The sequence below is a fragment of the Cololabis saira genome, chromosome 10 (assembly GCF_033807715.1).
Source record: "Cololabis saira isolate AMF1-May2022 chromosome 10, fColSai1.1, whole genome shotgun sequence".
NCBI lineage: Eukaryota > Metazoa > Chordata > Actinopteri > Beloniformes > Belonidae > Cololabis > Cololabis saira.
The window spans coordinates 45,306,427-45,322,582 of NC_084596.1; the positions used below are offsets into that span (position 1 = coordinate 45,306,427).

Below are 16,156 nucleotides of genomic sequence, written 5' to 3' on the forward strand. Positions count from 1 at the left end.
ATCATTTTATTTCATTTGATTTGTGATTTACTGTTTAATTGTGTCTTGCCGCTTTTAACGTTGATGTAAAGCACTTTAAATTACCTTGTGTTGAATTGTGCTATACAAATAAATTTGCCTTGTTTTGGCTGTTTGTTTTGTTTTTTAGTTTGTTTTGTTTTTTTAGCATAAAAAAAAAGGGAGAATCTCCAACTGTACTGCTTCCATTCTCTATGCCATTTAAGATAGTACTATGATCATCTTGTTACCATAAAAAAATGATCACAAAAAGAAAACAATGAACAAATGCCTTTTATTCCATTCTCAATGGAATCGTGGAACAATCGTGGAAATCTCGTAGAGAGAAACACTAAACATTGCAAACTGTGTTTGACACAAACACAATAAAACACAAACACAGAAACATCCAGAAAACCTGGGCAACTGCTGGAACCAGCCATACAGTAAGTATTAAGTTAGTATACAGTATGTATTAACAGCTTACGAAAAACAAAAATGAGCAAAAATTAAAGCGCATGCAAAAAAGTGTGCATGGAAAAAGGCTCCAGGCACTTTTTTTTCCCAACGGAATGTAATCCGGGCTGGAGGACGACAAACACCACCAGAACATCCCAACTAAAAGCCGGCGCAGGCCGGTTTTGTCCGCTGGAGGACACGCCACAATCAGCGCTTCAAGGCGCTTCCTTGACAATGCTGCTGTTGCCTTGCATCTTCCTGAACCGCTGTTGGAACCGTAGCGCCTTCTTTGGCCCCCGCAGGACCCGGACCTGTCTGGGCTCGGCGGGACGCGGGTCCTCCCGCCTCCTGGTTCCTGGGCTGCTCGGCCCGTCGCCCGCGCAGCTGACGCCCGGGCGCTGGGGCCCGTCGCCCGCGCAGCTGACGCCCGGGCGCTGGGGCCCGTCGCCCGCGCAGCTGACGCCCGGGCGCTGGGGCCCGTCGCCCGCGCAGCTGACGCCGGGGCTGCTTTGAAGACGCCGTTGCTTGGCAACGCGGGAGGACTGGGGCTCACTTCTCCCTCTCTTCCGGTTGAGCCTCTTCCCCTGGTTCTTCACCTGCACGCTGACGGACTGACGAAGGTTCCTGAAACGACAGCGCAGGACGTGGGTCGGCTGAGGAGGAGAAGCGGACCGGACGCTAACCTGAGACGCTTCGGCACCTCTGGAGGAACACCGACGGCCTGTCGCAGCCTGGCGACGGCCCCGCCGCCCCGCGCTGCTGCCTCAGCCTCACGGACGCTTCGTCCAGCGGTGCCCAGCTCAAACGCCTCCTGGAAACACACAAGGCAAGGTTATTTCTATAGCACAATTCAACACAAGGTCATTCAAAGTGCCTTACATCAACATTAAAAGCAGCAAGACACAATTAAACAGTAAATAACAAATGAAATGAAATAAAATTATAAGAAAAGAGGTAAAATAATAGAAAGCACAAGTTGTTAAAAAGTAAGGGCAGTAGATCCAGCAGGTACATGTCATTCTTACAATGGCAAGAATTACGTTTCTATATGGTCAAAACGTACAAAGACCGGGTCAAATACAGTATTACAAAAGTAACCTGTAACAATTCGTACGGTGAATTAAACCAATTTGACAATTCTACGCTACAACGCCTGTTTCCAGGTCTTAATTACTGTAGCAGGGCGAGTGCTACGGGGCCCGACAGGACAGAGAGGACACGGGGTTCTCGTGCAGAAACTCTTTATTCCACCCAACACTCAGGACACACATGCTTCAGCTCCTTCACAGCCCCCCTGCTGCTTTGCAGCCACGCCTTATAAAGGCAGGCAGGGTGGAAAGGTTGATGGGACACACCTGTGACCCATCACCTGAGTGGCTCCTCCACACTGCCAGACTTACCTCTTCAGAACAGCTTTTAATGCATGAATTGTTTCTTATCCTTTATCTTATCCCTTATCTTTTTTATCCTGCAGATTTTAATTAAAATGTTCTTCATCTCGATGTTTTATCTTTGTGTCTGTGAAGCGCCTTTGAGATCTTTTAAGAGCGCTCTATAAATAAAATTGATTATTATTATTAAAAGGGGCCCGAGCACTTACAGTGCGAAGGCCCTATTGTATCTGTAGGAATTTCTATTCTTTCTTCTGACGAAACGAGGGCCTTTTTGCCCCCCTAAACGTTCCCAAAAGTCACCAAATTTTGCACGCAAGTCAGGCCTGGCGAAAAATGTGATATTTAATGGTTTGCAATAATGGGCGTGGCAAAATGGCTCAACAGCGCCCCCTAGAAAACTTTGTGCCTCAAGCCCCACAATAGGGTTTGACGTACATGCACGAAAATCGGTACACACCTGTATCATGGCATAACTTAAAGAAAAGTCTCTTGGCGGCATGGCCGAAACTGAACAGGAAGTCGTTCATTTTGAATTAATCGTGTCATTTTGGCCAAATTTATGCCATTTCTTCAGCCGCTTCAAAGCCCGAACCGTAACGTGCACCCAGATGTGTTAATACTTCAAAATGTGCGTCTCCATCCTGCGACAACACACATTACTTTTCTCTTTCAAAAGCGTTACCGTGGCGACGCTAGACGCCAAAAAGAGCGCCCACCCTTCATCTGATTGGTTCAGACAGAAAAAACTTTGTGCCTCAAGCCCCACAATACGGTTTGACGTACATGCACGAAAATCGGTACACACCTGTATCATGTCACAACTTAAAGAAAAGTCTCTTGGCGCCATGGCCGAAACCGAACAGGAAGTCGGCCATTTTGAATTAATCCTCGTCATTTTGGCGAAATTAATGCCATTTCTTCAGCCGCTTCAGAGCCTGAACCGTAACGTGCACCCAGGTGTGTTGTACAGCAAAATGTTCGTCTCCATTCTGCGACACCACGCATTACTTTTCTCTTTCAAAAGTGTTACCGTGGCGACGCTAGACGCCAAAAAGCGCCCATGACTTCAGCACCACACCCTGGGTGGGGTTGGTGAAAGGATCTTTCTGTGTGGAGTTTGCATGTTCTCCCCGTGTTCCCTTGGGTAGCAATGGGAGCTACCCTCACAAAAACATGCAACAGTCCTGGCTCTACTGCCCCCTCTGGCCAACCGGGGAACAGATGGGGTGGGGAGGATCTGGCCGGAATAACGTGATCCTTCTACGCGCTACGTCCGGCCAGAGAAACCCCACCCTGTCTGGTGAAAAGAAGCTGCTGCTGCTCAGGTTAAGGAGGAGACCTGAGCTCAGTGCAGGGCCCTCCCGGGGTTGGTAGAGGACGGCAATGCTCAGGACTGAGCACTGGGTGATAAAATGGGGAAAAAACCGGGATAAAAATATTTTTTTTTTAAAAACGTACAAAGACCAGGTCAAATACAGTATTACAAAAGTAACCTGTGCCGATTCGTGCGGTGAATTAAACCAATTTGACAATTCTACGTCACAATTCCTGCATTCAGGGCTTATCCATAACTTTGCGCGGTTTTCAAAAATCATGAGTATTTAATTTAAGAGTACGCTTAAATAACAAATAAAATGAAATAAAATGATAAGAAAAGAGGTAAAATAATAAAAAGCACAAGTTGTTACCTCTTTAGGTTTGCTTTTAATTTGTTGTTGTAATGTACTGTGCATTATGTGTCAGAACCCAGGAAGAATAGCTGCAGTTTTGCTGTAGCTAATGGGGATCCAAATAAAACTACAAAAACGACAGCCATAAACACCGATCATGCAGAGCCGGCCGTACCATGAGATAACGGGGAGCATCGTGTTCCTCGTCCTCCGCACCAGCATCCACTGGTCACAGGTCAGGGACTCCGGATCTGCAGAGGAAACCAAGATGTCATCAGAGGCTGCGTCTAATATTGTTCTGGAATTGTTTTGGTGTATTGAGGTTATTGGAATACAGTAAAGTATATGAAGTTTGCACAGAGCATTCCTGTTTAAAGGGGACCTATTATGGCATTTAATGTATATTTTAAACAGGCGTTGAATGTCTTAAAAACAATCTAAAGCTTGTTTTTTCTACATAAATTAGAAATTCAGCCTCAGGGCCATGTCTCTAGTTTTACCGTTTCTAACCTCCTTCTCTGTGAGGGATTCTGAGGGGGCGGGGCTATGATAATGAGGCTCTGTGCTGATTGGCTGCCTGAATGAAGGAGGGAACAAACCCTTGCTCTGGCAAGAGCAGCCGGCTGCGTGTCCCATGCGAGAAGCTTCTGCGACAAAATCAATTCCATTGCTTTATTTTGTATTGACTGTCCTAACTGGCCGTGAGTTTAACGGTTTCAGTGTGGACAGAGAGAGTTTAACGGTTTCAGTGTGGACAGAGAGCGTCCGATGTCACGCAGCTCGACGCGATAGTCGGACGCTCTCATTCAGTTACACGGTGTAAAAACGACTCCCTGGGATCTTAAAGCCTGATTTACGGTTCTGCGTTAAATCGACGCGTACCCTACGCCGTAGGCTCTGCGTTGGTGAAACGCAGAACCATAAATCAACATTTAGTCACCTCGTCTTCACACAGGAAGATTTAATTTAATTCTAAACAGTTACACTACAGTTATTTACTCCGATCCCTCATCATTTCATATGTTACAAGAAATCACAACACTGAATGCTCACAAATGGCAACTTTATTGTTAAAAAAATAAAACATAAGTTGTATATAAATAACATTTATGCACTATTGCTGGCTCAAGGAAGGACCGTGCGTCTTCTGAAGGTGTCGTTGAACAGCTTCAGGTGCTTGGAAGATCTGAAACCATAAACACAAAAAAATGTATTACGGTACTAATAGAACACTGGAGCCGCCGGGGCCCGGGGCCCGGGGCTCCTCACCGGTCCGGTCCGTGAGCAGATCCGGACCTAAGCTAAATACTCATAGACAAATATAAATAACATAAAAAATAATGTCACTTACCACTGACTCGTGTGCTGTTGGAACTCATCCTTTTATCAGGGTAAATGTCGATGCAAAACCTCATTATTACTGTCCCTCGCTGTGGAAACAGCCACATGATTCACCGCTTCCAAACAATGCTGGAAGCTCCGGCCGGCGGAGAGAGTGGTGGGCGTGGTTTCAGCAGCGGAGGCCGACCTATGGAAATCTGCTCCCGTCGTTACGTAACAACGGGAGCAGATTCAGAACGGCCCGTAGAAATCACATGACACTGGAAGGATCCTCCGGGCGGGGGGAACAGACCCTGCAGAAATTCATGGGATTTCATCTTCTCTGAGTTGGCAGGGTGAGGGGAGACCACTTTATATATGTTAAAACAAGAAAAAATTTGTTTTTCATAATAGGTCCCCTTTAAGTGTATTTCTTTGCAACAGAAATACATTTGACAACAAAAATCTAAATGTTTACACACCGACAGCCTTGTAATTGGTGGTTTTTCCTCCCTCCAGACCCTCAACAGTGTCATTTATGTGATACGGCAACTGTAAATACGCTGGTAGACATGGCTGCTCAACAACAATAAGTCATTAACTGACACTTCCATCAACTTTAGCTTTGATGACAGCGTTTCCGCGGAGACGTGCACAATGCCAGAAACACTCATTTCCATGCACAGCGGTATTATGGTATTTACTAATCATGGAGGAGACGGACTGCAACACGTGGCGTCTGGTCTAGGGCTGGGTATCCATTCAAATGTAAAGCATTGATTCGATACCGATTCTTACGATTCAGAATCGTACCTCCCAGAATGCTGATAGAACTGCTTTCAGAAAGATCTGAGGGGCAGAATTATCAAACAGATCCAGGGAGGAAACAGAGACGCATGAAATAATTTAAATTTTTTCCCCATTTTCTGTGTTTTTTTCGGTTTTTAATTTTTGAGAAGTTGGTTTTTAGCATTGTATGCAAATTTAACCCCAACAAAGTATATAAAGCAATGAAATATAGACAATTTATGCTATTATAACTGAAAACTTTAAGGTTTTCATACTTTTAAACATATTTAAAGGCAAGAACATGGCACCAGTTATTCTGGTGTCCAACAAAACATTCTTTTTTGGGCAAAAACAAAAAAAATATCCTAAAGTTATTTGTATGAAATAAATAACTAAGTAATAAATAACTCAAATATGCCTTTCAATATCCATTTAAAGTGCAAAAAAAGAAAGAAATTGCAACAGCTCAACAGTGCATGTGTGAATTAAATGACGTAAGTTCATCGGGTGAAAATGTAATCATGAAAAAAAAAAAATTTGACATACGAATCGTTTTTTTAGGAATTAATATGAGAATTGATTTAAAATTGAAAAAGCGATTTTTTCAACACAGCACTAGTCTTGTCCTCGTACCAACATGACGTTTCACAGCCCCTGCACCATTTCAGCTAATGTCTGAGAGAATCCCAGCAGGATTAGCATGAAATCCAAAATATGCCTGTGCCATAATATTTTAGAGGAAGATTTTTTTTTCATTATGCACTTCGAGAAAAAAGTCACAATGTCGAGAAAAAAGTTGAAATGTCGAGAAAAAAGGTAAAAATGTTGAGAATAATGAAGTACAATTTCATGAATAAAGTTGAAATGTTGAGAAAAAAGGTGAAATTTCTACTTTATTTACCGAAATTTCGACTTTATTCTTGAAATTGTATTTCAACATTACTCTCGACATTTTGACTTTTTTCTCGAAACTGTACTTCCAACATTATTATTGACATTTCAACTTTTTTCTCAAAATTGTATTTCATCATTAATCTCGACATAGACTTTTTTCTCGAAGTGCACAATAATGGCCCTAATACTCTTCTGTACCTTCAAGTGTGCTCATATTGTGCATTATTATTATTTTCTATTTGCTTCAATCGAGGTGGAGATTTTTCGCGAGATGGTGCAGTCACCCATTTACTTTTCCTACTACTTTACACAAACAGTTGGTAGTTGAGAAGTTAAAAAGTAAGTGGTCACATTCCCTCTGCCAAAACAAGCGGTACAGACTCTCATACAAGAGACTCCTCTGCAAGGACTGTCGGTGCATTCATCTTCTCTTTGCAGCATGCATTACTAATGAATTTATGTGCAAAAAAAGGAAACCCACCGGTGTCTAGGAGCTTGTCTGGGAGGGGTTTTTTGGCTCTCTTTGCATTCCGATAAAGCTTTCGACAGTTTGCACACAGACGCTGAGAACGCTTCGGTTTCTTGGAGGTGGCGGGTCGTGAGGAGCGGGGACGTGGTCGAGGGGAGGAGGGACCTGATTGTGGGGAGGAAGGACCTGGTTGGGAGGAGGAGGGACCTGATCGTGGGGAGGAAGGACCTGGTTGTGGGGAGGAGGGACCTGATCGTGGGGAGGAAGGACCTGGTTGGGAGGAGGAGGGACCTGGTTGGGAGGAGGAGGGACCTGATCGTGGGGAGGAAGGACCTGGCTGGGAGGAGGAGGGACCTGATCGTGGGGAGGAGGGATCCTCTTCAGAAAGGCTTTCGATGACATCAAGGATGTCGCATTTGTCCTCGTCAATGTCAAACATTATGTTAGGTTTTTTCTGGCCCCTCCTCTTGGAGGCCTTTAAACGTTCGGAGGAGCGCTGGGGAGACATCTGTGTAATCCTCCACTGCAGAGAATATGACCTGCACACAGCAGCACAGACACCTCCTCAGTGAGCACTTCTTTGTCCTCTCGGACGTCTCGCCAGCTTGCAAAAATCTGTAATTCATGTTTCCTGAGTTCCCATCACTCACCTGCTGTATTCAACGCTGACAAACGACTGACAGTCCCAATCCCAGTCCACTGGTCGGCAACCAGCCGCAGACCTGGAGGGTCAGAAGAATGGATGCATGAAGAAGTAAACAGTGAACGCAGCAGGCTGCTTCTGACAAATGCACTTTTTTTTGTTGTCTGTTTTCGTAAACGTATTAAACTGAACTAATTAAAACGGAGTCATTTACTATGAAGACATGACACGAGCTGCTATGATAGAAACGGAATCCTGCGTGGACCCGGCTGGATCTGGACAGATCAGACGGAGGTCCCAATCACAAGCAAACTTCAGATGCTAGGGTTTCCACCTTTCAGAAATAGAAATAAGGGACGACCCGATTTCAGCAGCACACGCGCCAAAAAAAGGGACATTCCCAAAACTTCTAAAATGCATAGAAATTTATTTGTTAGAGCATTTGTCATGTATAGAAGGTGATTACTAATTTTGATTTTAGAATATTTGATTAAGTGTACCGGTATTTTGACTAATATGCAGTTTAATATTAGTTTGCAAGGGGTTTGCCTAATAATATTAATAACTGCAGCTTTCTCATTGGTTGCATGCATGTCACGTGATGTACATGTATTATTCTTTTTTTTGTGACGCTATGTAACCGAGAGAGCACACTAGTTTTTGACCATGCTTACACGAGAATATTGTTTTTCATAGAATCAAACAGTTTTTTGTTTTTGTTGTTGAAAGAAAAGTTTTTCACTAAACTTTTGAAAGAAAAGAACACGGACTGTGACGTTTTATTTGAAGTACGCGTCAACTACATGCTCGGAACCATAGCTTAGTGTGCTTTTACCGGGAATTAGACGGAGCCACACTAACAGTATTTATTTTATATGAAAAAACTAAATGCCTTGATTTAAAATTTAAAGTGCTTTAATAACATTGAACCTGCATGACTGTACAAACAGCCAACCTACTAGCAACTGAAATAACCTCCTATGTACGTCCACATCAGCCAGGATGTAGAAAAAGCTACAGGTGATGGTCGTACAATTAGAATATGGTGTAAAAGTTAATTTATTTCAATAATTCAACTTAAAAGGCGAAACTAATACATTACATACATTACAAATGCAACATCCTTGATGTCTCCGAAAATTAGAATATTGTGATAAAGTTCTTTATTTTCTGTAATGCAATTAAAAACACAAAAATGTCATACATTCTGGATTCATTACAAATCAACTGAAATATTGCAAGCCTTTTATTATTTTAATATTGCTGATTATGGCTTACAGTTTAAGATTCCCAGAATATTCTAATTTTTTGAGATAGGATATTTGAGTTTTCTTAAGCTGTAAACCATGATCAGCAATATTAAAATAATAAAAGGCTTGCAATATTTCAGTTGATTTGTCATGAATCCAGAATATATGACATTTTTGCATTACAGAAAATAAAGGACTTTATCACAATATTCAAATTTTCTGAGACAGTCCTGTATTCAAATTTTTCAACCTTCACCTGTAGATGATGACATCAATAAATAAGAGCATAATATATGTCCGTATTGGTTCAATACGGAACGCAACTTTTAACAAAATTAACAAATTACGTAAAGATTCCGTATTTTAAGGGACGGATGGCGACCCTGGATGAGACATCCAGTCACGGTAAAAAGTAAAAACACATTAACTGTATTGTAAGTTCATTAAGCCCTCAGAAAGGGAACGACGGATTTAACACCTCAGAGAGCTGGGAAGATCCATTTTTTGGTCTTTCCTTTTTGTACAACCAACGTTATCTTCGTCTGTAGTTGGGCTGAGCTGAAACGAGCAGCGGTGTTGACGGAAGCTGTTCCCGCGGAGAACAGACCACGTGACCGACCAGACCACGTGACCTCCGCGCACTCAGCGTGCTCCCGCGGCCACGTGCCGCGGCCGACACAAACTTTTGTTTTTGTTTTGTTTTTTTTGGGGGGGGGGGGGGGGGGGGGCACTGCGCTTACGTGTGGGCTTGTCCCGCGCAGAAAGGACAGTTTCCAGCGAGGACAGCGGGGAGGCGGACGAGGTCTCTGCCGGGCGAAGGCTGCGGTTCCGCGGGAGAGAGTCGGGCGGGAGCGCGCTCGAAGGATCCACCTGTAGAGTCATGACGTCATGACGGCGAAGCTTCTGATTGGGACCAGTCCCAACACAGTTTACTGGTACACTTGTACTGGTAAATATATATTTATATATATATATGTATATATATACATATATATATATACAGTACTCTTATACTCTTATAAAAAATCAGGGGGGATGGTGGATTTGATCATATGGGGACAGATAATTTGTGCTGATTACAAATAATATAATATATTACAAATAATAGCAGTGACCAAAACACCTGCAGAAATACTGCAGGAATAACATAGCAGCAGTTAAATGCAGCCTTCTGTAAGCTTTAAATATCCACTGGGCTTACATCAAATACATCAAAACACAACAATAAAAAACACTTTTCTGAACTTATCAATATGACTCTGTCCTTCACAGGATAAGTAACATGGATCACTGCAAAAACTCACAATCTTAACAAGAATATTTGTCTTATTTCTAGTTAAAATGTCTCATTTTAGTAAAAATAAAATATCATTACACTAAAAACAAGACTCATCACTGGAAAAAACAACAATTTTCCCCTGTTTCAAGTAGATTTTCACTTGAAATAAGTAGAAAAATCTGCCAGTGGAACAAGATTTTTTTGCTTGTAATGAGAAGATAAATCTTGTCCCACTGGCAGATTTTTCAACTTATTTCAAGTGAAAATTTACTTGAAACAGGTGAAAATTGTCAAATAAGTTATTTTTCTGGTGTTATTTTTCTGGTGATGACTCTAAATGTTGAAATAGCAGTAAAACCACATTCATTGATGAAATGACATAAGGGATGGAAAGGGGGGATGGCAGTTTTACAGGGGGGATGATTTGGACCGTTTTTATTTCAGGGGGGGATGCCATCCCCCCTCATCCCCCCTCATCCCCCCTCATCCCCGCTCAACTCGAGTATTGTATACTGAACTGAGTATATATCCATCCATCCATCCATTATCTATACCCGCTTTATCCTTTGCAGGGTCACGGGGGTCTGCTAGAGCCTATCCCAGCTAATTTCAGGTGAGAGGCAGGAGTTACACCCTGGACAGGTCACCAGTCCATCACAGGGCCACATATAAACACACAAACCATGCACACTCACACCTACGGGCAATTTAGAATCACCAATTAACCTACCATGCATGTTTTTGGACTGTGGGAGGAAGCCGGAGTACCCGGAGAGAACCCACGCAAGCACGGGGAGAACATGCAAACTCCACACAGAGAGAAATATATATATATATATATATACATGATTGAGAAAACTCCATTAACAGGCGATAATAATCTACTTTTGACAATAACTATTTAGTCTACAACTCTATCTAAATCTAAATGATTCCCACGACCTGAGTCATGTGACTAATGTCAACTTTAGAGCGGAAAAATGAGCTAGCTAGCTGTTTAAGAGAAGAAAATCCGTTGCGAAATTTACTTGGCTATTTCATATTTAACACTAGTTAGACCTGAAGGATACATTTGTGACAATAACAAAGCCTAAAGCTGGAGATTGTAACGTTACAGCTCGGCCTAACGTTACTCCGTCCACGTCTGACCAGGCCAAAGTTTCATCAACCATAAACACATGTAGCTAATAACCCAGTCAGGAATTGGTTAATAAGGTGATATAAGCAGAATAAAACACATTCAAAAGTTATTATAAGCCAGGCTTAAAACGTGACACATTGAAAAAAAAGGGAAAAAATCAGAATTACAACCGGGGTCCCTGCTCGGTTTTTCTCTCATCCAAGGGTCCCTGGGCCAAAAAAGGTTGAAGACCCCTGCAGTAAAGCATCAAGCTGCCTTCATGAAAACATGAAAAATGAAGAGAAAAAAAGAGAGAAAAGTTACACCTAAGCTGGAGTTACAGTTTGATACTGACATTTACAACATTTAAATTTAAAGTCAGAAGGGTTTAATCAGAATCAGAATCAGAATCATGTTTATTTGGCCAAGTCAGGTCAGACAAGACATGAAATTTGACTCGGTTATTTTCGCTCACTCTACAGTAAATAGGCAATAGAAAAATGACAGCTCTTGTTAACATACAGTTGAGTCACACAAGCCACTTTTATGCAGTGATGTGCTTAACCTTCACAGGTGATGTGCATAAAGGTAATCAGGTCAAACAGGTGATTGCACTCAATTCAGTTAAGTTAATTAACTCAAGCCAAAACATGGTATAAAAGCCTCATTATGGAGCTGGCAGTTGTGGAAGCAATATGCCAAAAACAAAGGAGATCAGTGTGGACCGCAGAATAAGAATTATAGATGCCCACAAAGCAGGGGAGGGATATATGAAGATATCCAATCATTTCCAGGTGTCAAGGACTGGAGTGAGAGGCATCATTCAACGCTCCAAAGACAGCAACACAGTGCAGAACAAGCCTGGCAGAGGTAGAAAGAGAAAGATTTCAGAGAGACTGGTGAGAGACGTGTCTAGAGACCCCAGATTAACTTCCAAGGCGCTGGCAAATGACTTGACCACATCAGGAATCATTGTCTCGAAGAAGACCATAACTAGAGCTCTGCACAGGAATGACCTACGAGGGTGCAGACCAAGAAAAACCCCACTTTTGAGGATGAGGCACCTTCAAGCCAGACTTCAGTATGCTCGAAACAACGTGGAGAAAGATTATTCATACTGGAAGCGTGTCTTATGGTCTGACGAGACTAAACTAGAGCTCTTTGGCCACAGGGACACTGCTTACGTTTGGAGAAAAAAAGGACAGGCATTCAACCCAAAGAACACCATCCCTACAGTGAAGCATGGTGGTGGGAGTATTATGCTGTGGGGATGCTTCAGTGCATCTGGAACAGGAAATCTTGTCAAGGTGGATGGAATCATGAATAAAGAAAAATTTTGATTTTGAAAGAGAATCTTAGGCAGTCAGCTGTGAAACTGGGTCTGAGACGTCACTTCATCTTCCAACATGACAAGGATCCTAAACACACCTCCCTCTTGGTGAAGAACTATCTCCAGACGACCAAAGTGAATGTCATTGAATGGCCTGCACAAAGCCCTGACTTAAATCCAATAGAAAATCTGTGGGGTGACCTAAAGAAACATGTCCATGCCAGGCACCCATCAAATCTAGAGGAACTGGAGAGATTTGCCAAAGAAGAATGGGCCAGGATTCCTCAAATGAAGCGTGAGAGACTTGTTGTAAACTACAACAAACGTCTGCAGGCAGTAATACAGCAAAAAGGATACACAATTGACTATTAGGGTGTGGGGGGCTAATAATTTTGACCCTGGTAGTTTTTGTGTTTTGTACAATATCTTAATTTCTGAGTGGAATATAAAATAGTGTAAGCATCCAAAATAAAACTTCCGTTTTCCAGCCCTGGGACGCGAGGCTGCCGCTCGATCGGCGGGTTCCCGGCCCGCGGGGACGCCTGCCAGCCCGCGTCCCAGCCCGCGTCCCAGCCCGCGTCCCAGCCCGCGTCCCAGCCCGCGTCCCAGCCCGCTCCCAGCCCGCGGTTCTGGTTCCGCGTTAAACCAACGCAGAGCTTACGGCGTAGGTTACGTAATCTACGCCGTAGGCTTTGCGTCGATGTACGCGGCGACGCGTGCCGTACGCCGCAATTTCTTAACAGGCGTAGCTACAACTGATAGATTTCATCTATTAAACCAACATTTATCTTCCTAAATGATTTATTTCATCCAGCGTAATTCTCAACAAAGCTGCAGTCTTCTCCCCCGGGAAGACGGCGCAGGTTGAGCCGGCTGAGGAGCTGCTGTACCCCGGGGCTGCCGGCTCTCGAGTCAAATTTCTTAACAGGCGTTATTTGGATAAACTGAGCCCAGGTTGGGGATCTTAAAGGTTACTTTTAAGCCTGAAAAAAATATTAAAACTTAATAAAGTGCCATATTAACAGCGCTACAGCTGAAATTAAAACAGCTTTTTTTTTTTTCAGCGAGGTTGCCGCTCCATCTGCGGGCATGGAGCCCGCCGACGTTACTGTTGATGGATTGTACCGTAGACCACTGCTGCTTCTGTTTTACATCCATTATTAAATAAATGGATGTAATAATAAAAGAGTCTGCTAACTTAACCGCCGTCTTCAACGCTCCGTTGTTTAAAAACGGCGCTCTTCCGTGTTTATTCTGCTTTGGTTGTTCAGTAACACCGTCCCCAGCCCCGCCCCCAGCCCCCGACGTGAAACGGTTCTTACGCCTGGCCCAGCAACCAAAGAGGGCTGGTGTAGCACCAGTTTTGAGAGCCAGGAGCCGGTGCTTAGGCTGTGTAAAACCAAAGAACTGGTGCTAAGTCTGGCTCTAGCCCAGAACCAGCCCTGGAAGCAGCTTGGTGTAAAAGGGGTATGTGAGTCTCTTCAGAGCAATAGCTTGGGGGAAAAAAGCTGTCTCTGTGTCTGTAAATAATTTCTGGAAGTTTGTTCCAGATCTGTGGAACATAGAAGCTGAATGCTGCTTCTACATGTTTGGTTCCGGTTCTGGGGACACAGAGCAGACCTGAACCTGAAGACCTGAACCTGAAGACCTGAGTTAGAAGACCTGAACCTGAAGACCTGAACCTGAAGACCTGAACCTGAAGACCTGAGTCAGAAGACCTGAACCTGAAGACCTGAACCTGAAGAGCTGAACCTGAAGAGCTGAACCTGAAGACCTGAGCCAGAAGACCTGGGGGGTCTTACAGATAAAACCCTAACACTACTTAATAGTTTTCAGACCACACATACACACACAAACATCTGTGCAGTATGCCTCAGCATACCGGTAGTTGTTTTTATAGTGGCATACTGCATACTAACAAAGACTGTTAAATCATACTGGATTGTATCGAAGTGCAGTACGAGTACAGTTTCAAAAACGTCCAGACTCCAGTAAACTGAGTGCTTTGAGTGGGAAAAAATAAGTGCCGGTAGTCCCCCCTATTGACCTGCTGTCTATCATGCCAATATGGGACAAAAACATGAGTGATATGTAGACAATTTCAATTCAATTTAATTTTATTTATATAGCGTCTATTACAACAGAAGTTGTCTCTAGGATCTTTCCAGAGACCCAGAACATGAACCCCCGAGCAATTATTAAAATTGCTCGTTCACCTGCATGCTTGCTCTGTAGTTTTTGGGGTTAGTTAATTGCGGTAGCTTAACTCAGATTGTGATTGGATCTCAAGACCTGGAACGGTTGCTGCTTGTGTTTCTGCCTGTTCCGTGCCTGTTTCGTGTCTGTTCTGTTTTTCTTTTTTCTTTTTGCAGATTTCCAGTGCTCGACGTGCCTCCATGTGTGTTCTCGCGTCCTGGATTAGCAGCAAATGTCACCCCCTCCCCCTTCCACAAAAAAAAAAAAAACAGGGTTTGTATGTGTATATATATACATATATATACATACATATATATGTATGTGTATGCGTATGTATGCGTATATATATGTATATATATTAATGAGATAAATATATTAACAATGCACATATATGCCTTAAAGGAGCCGTCTGTAAGAAATGTCCAAAACTGGTACTGCAGTCACTTTCAAAATATTGTTGAGCGGCGTGTACCCTCCCCCTCCTCCCCCCGACCAGAGGTTGCCAGGTAGGCTGCAGAATGCAGCAGGAACGTAGGCTGCCATGGCTGCGATAATTAGAGCCGAGCTGGCAACCCGGATGCCGAAACAATAGTGACTTGGTGATTGGGAGATAGGTGGAGGGTGGAGCTTCAGAAACAATTCTGATTTGGTGATTGGGAGATAGGTGGAGGGTGGAGCTTCAGAAACAATACTGACTTGGTGATTGGGAGATAGGTGGAGGGTGGAGCTTCAGAAACAATACTGACTTGGTGATTGGGAGATAGGTGGAGGGTGGAGCTTCAGAAACAATACTGACTTGGTGATTGGGAGATAGGTGGAGGGTGGAGCTTCAGGCCAAAACAAAAAATGACAACATAAACATCAGTTGAGGGCTGCAACTCTTCTTTTTAAACTGGAATATCCTGGCTTGAGTGCTGTTGTCAGTGACATAAGTATTTGAAATGAACATGATTTTTAAATGTCTGTTGACATATCGGGGTCATTTTATGATTCGTTTTATTATTGGTCTTACATACAGCTCCTTTAAGTTCTTACCAGCATTGTATTAACCATTCATATGTGTGCAGACAAGTAAAAAAGAAAAAAAAATGAATACCGAGAAACCCATGATTTAATACCAGTATCACAGCATCTCCACCAGGTTCAGGACTGGACTGGTTTTATAACCCTTTCTGGGTTGTTGTATAGCAATAGCTGCTTCTCTAAGGCCATTGATGTCTTTCTCTTTTGGCGTTGTGTTAACACAGATAGGAGGTAGTTAAGACTGCCTTTTTTCTCAGTTTTGACTTGGTAAATAAACAATGGCACAGTGAAAAAAGTTGATATGTGGTTGTTCTTCGGAGGTT

At 43.1% G+C, this 16,156-nt stretch overlaps 1 protein-coding gene across 1 annotated transcript; it reads right to left on the minus strand.

Annotated features, from left to right (window-relative positions):
* Nucleotides 1–292: 292 nt before the first annotated feature.
* LOC133452130 (uncharacterized) lies at nt 293–9,742 on the minus strand. Its single transcript, XM_061731344.1, has 6 exons — nt 9,626–9,742; nt 7,643–7,714; nt 7,005–7,531; nt 3,696–3,771; nt 1,157–1,267; nt 293–1,080 (listed from the first exon to the last, which is right to left on the minus strand). Exons 3-6 carry the CDS (start codon nt 7,498–7,500, stop codon nt 672–674), a joined length of 1,092 nt encoding a protein of 363 aa, XP_061587328.1. The 5' UTR covers nt 7,501–7,531; nt 7,643–7,714; nt 9,626–9,742; the 3' UTR covers nt 293–671.
* Nucleotides 9,743–16,156: the final 6,414 nt, after the last annotated feature.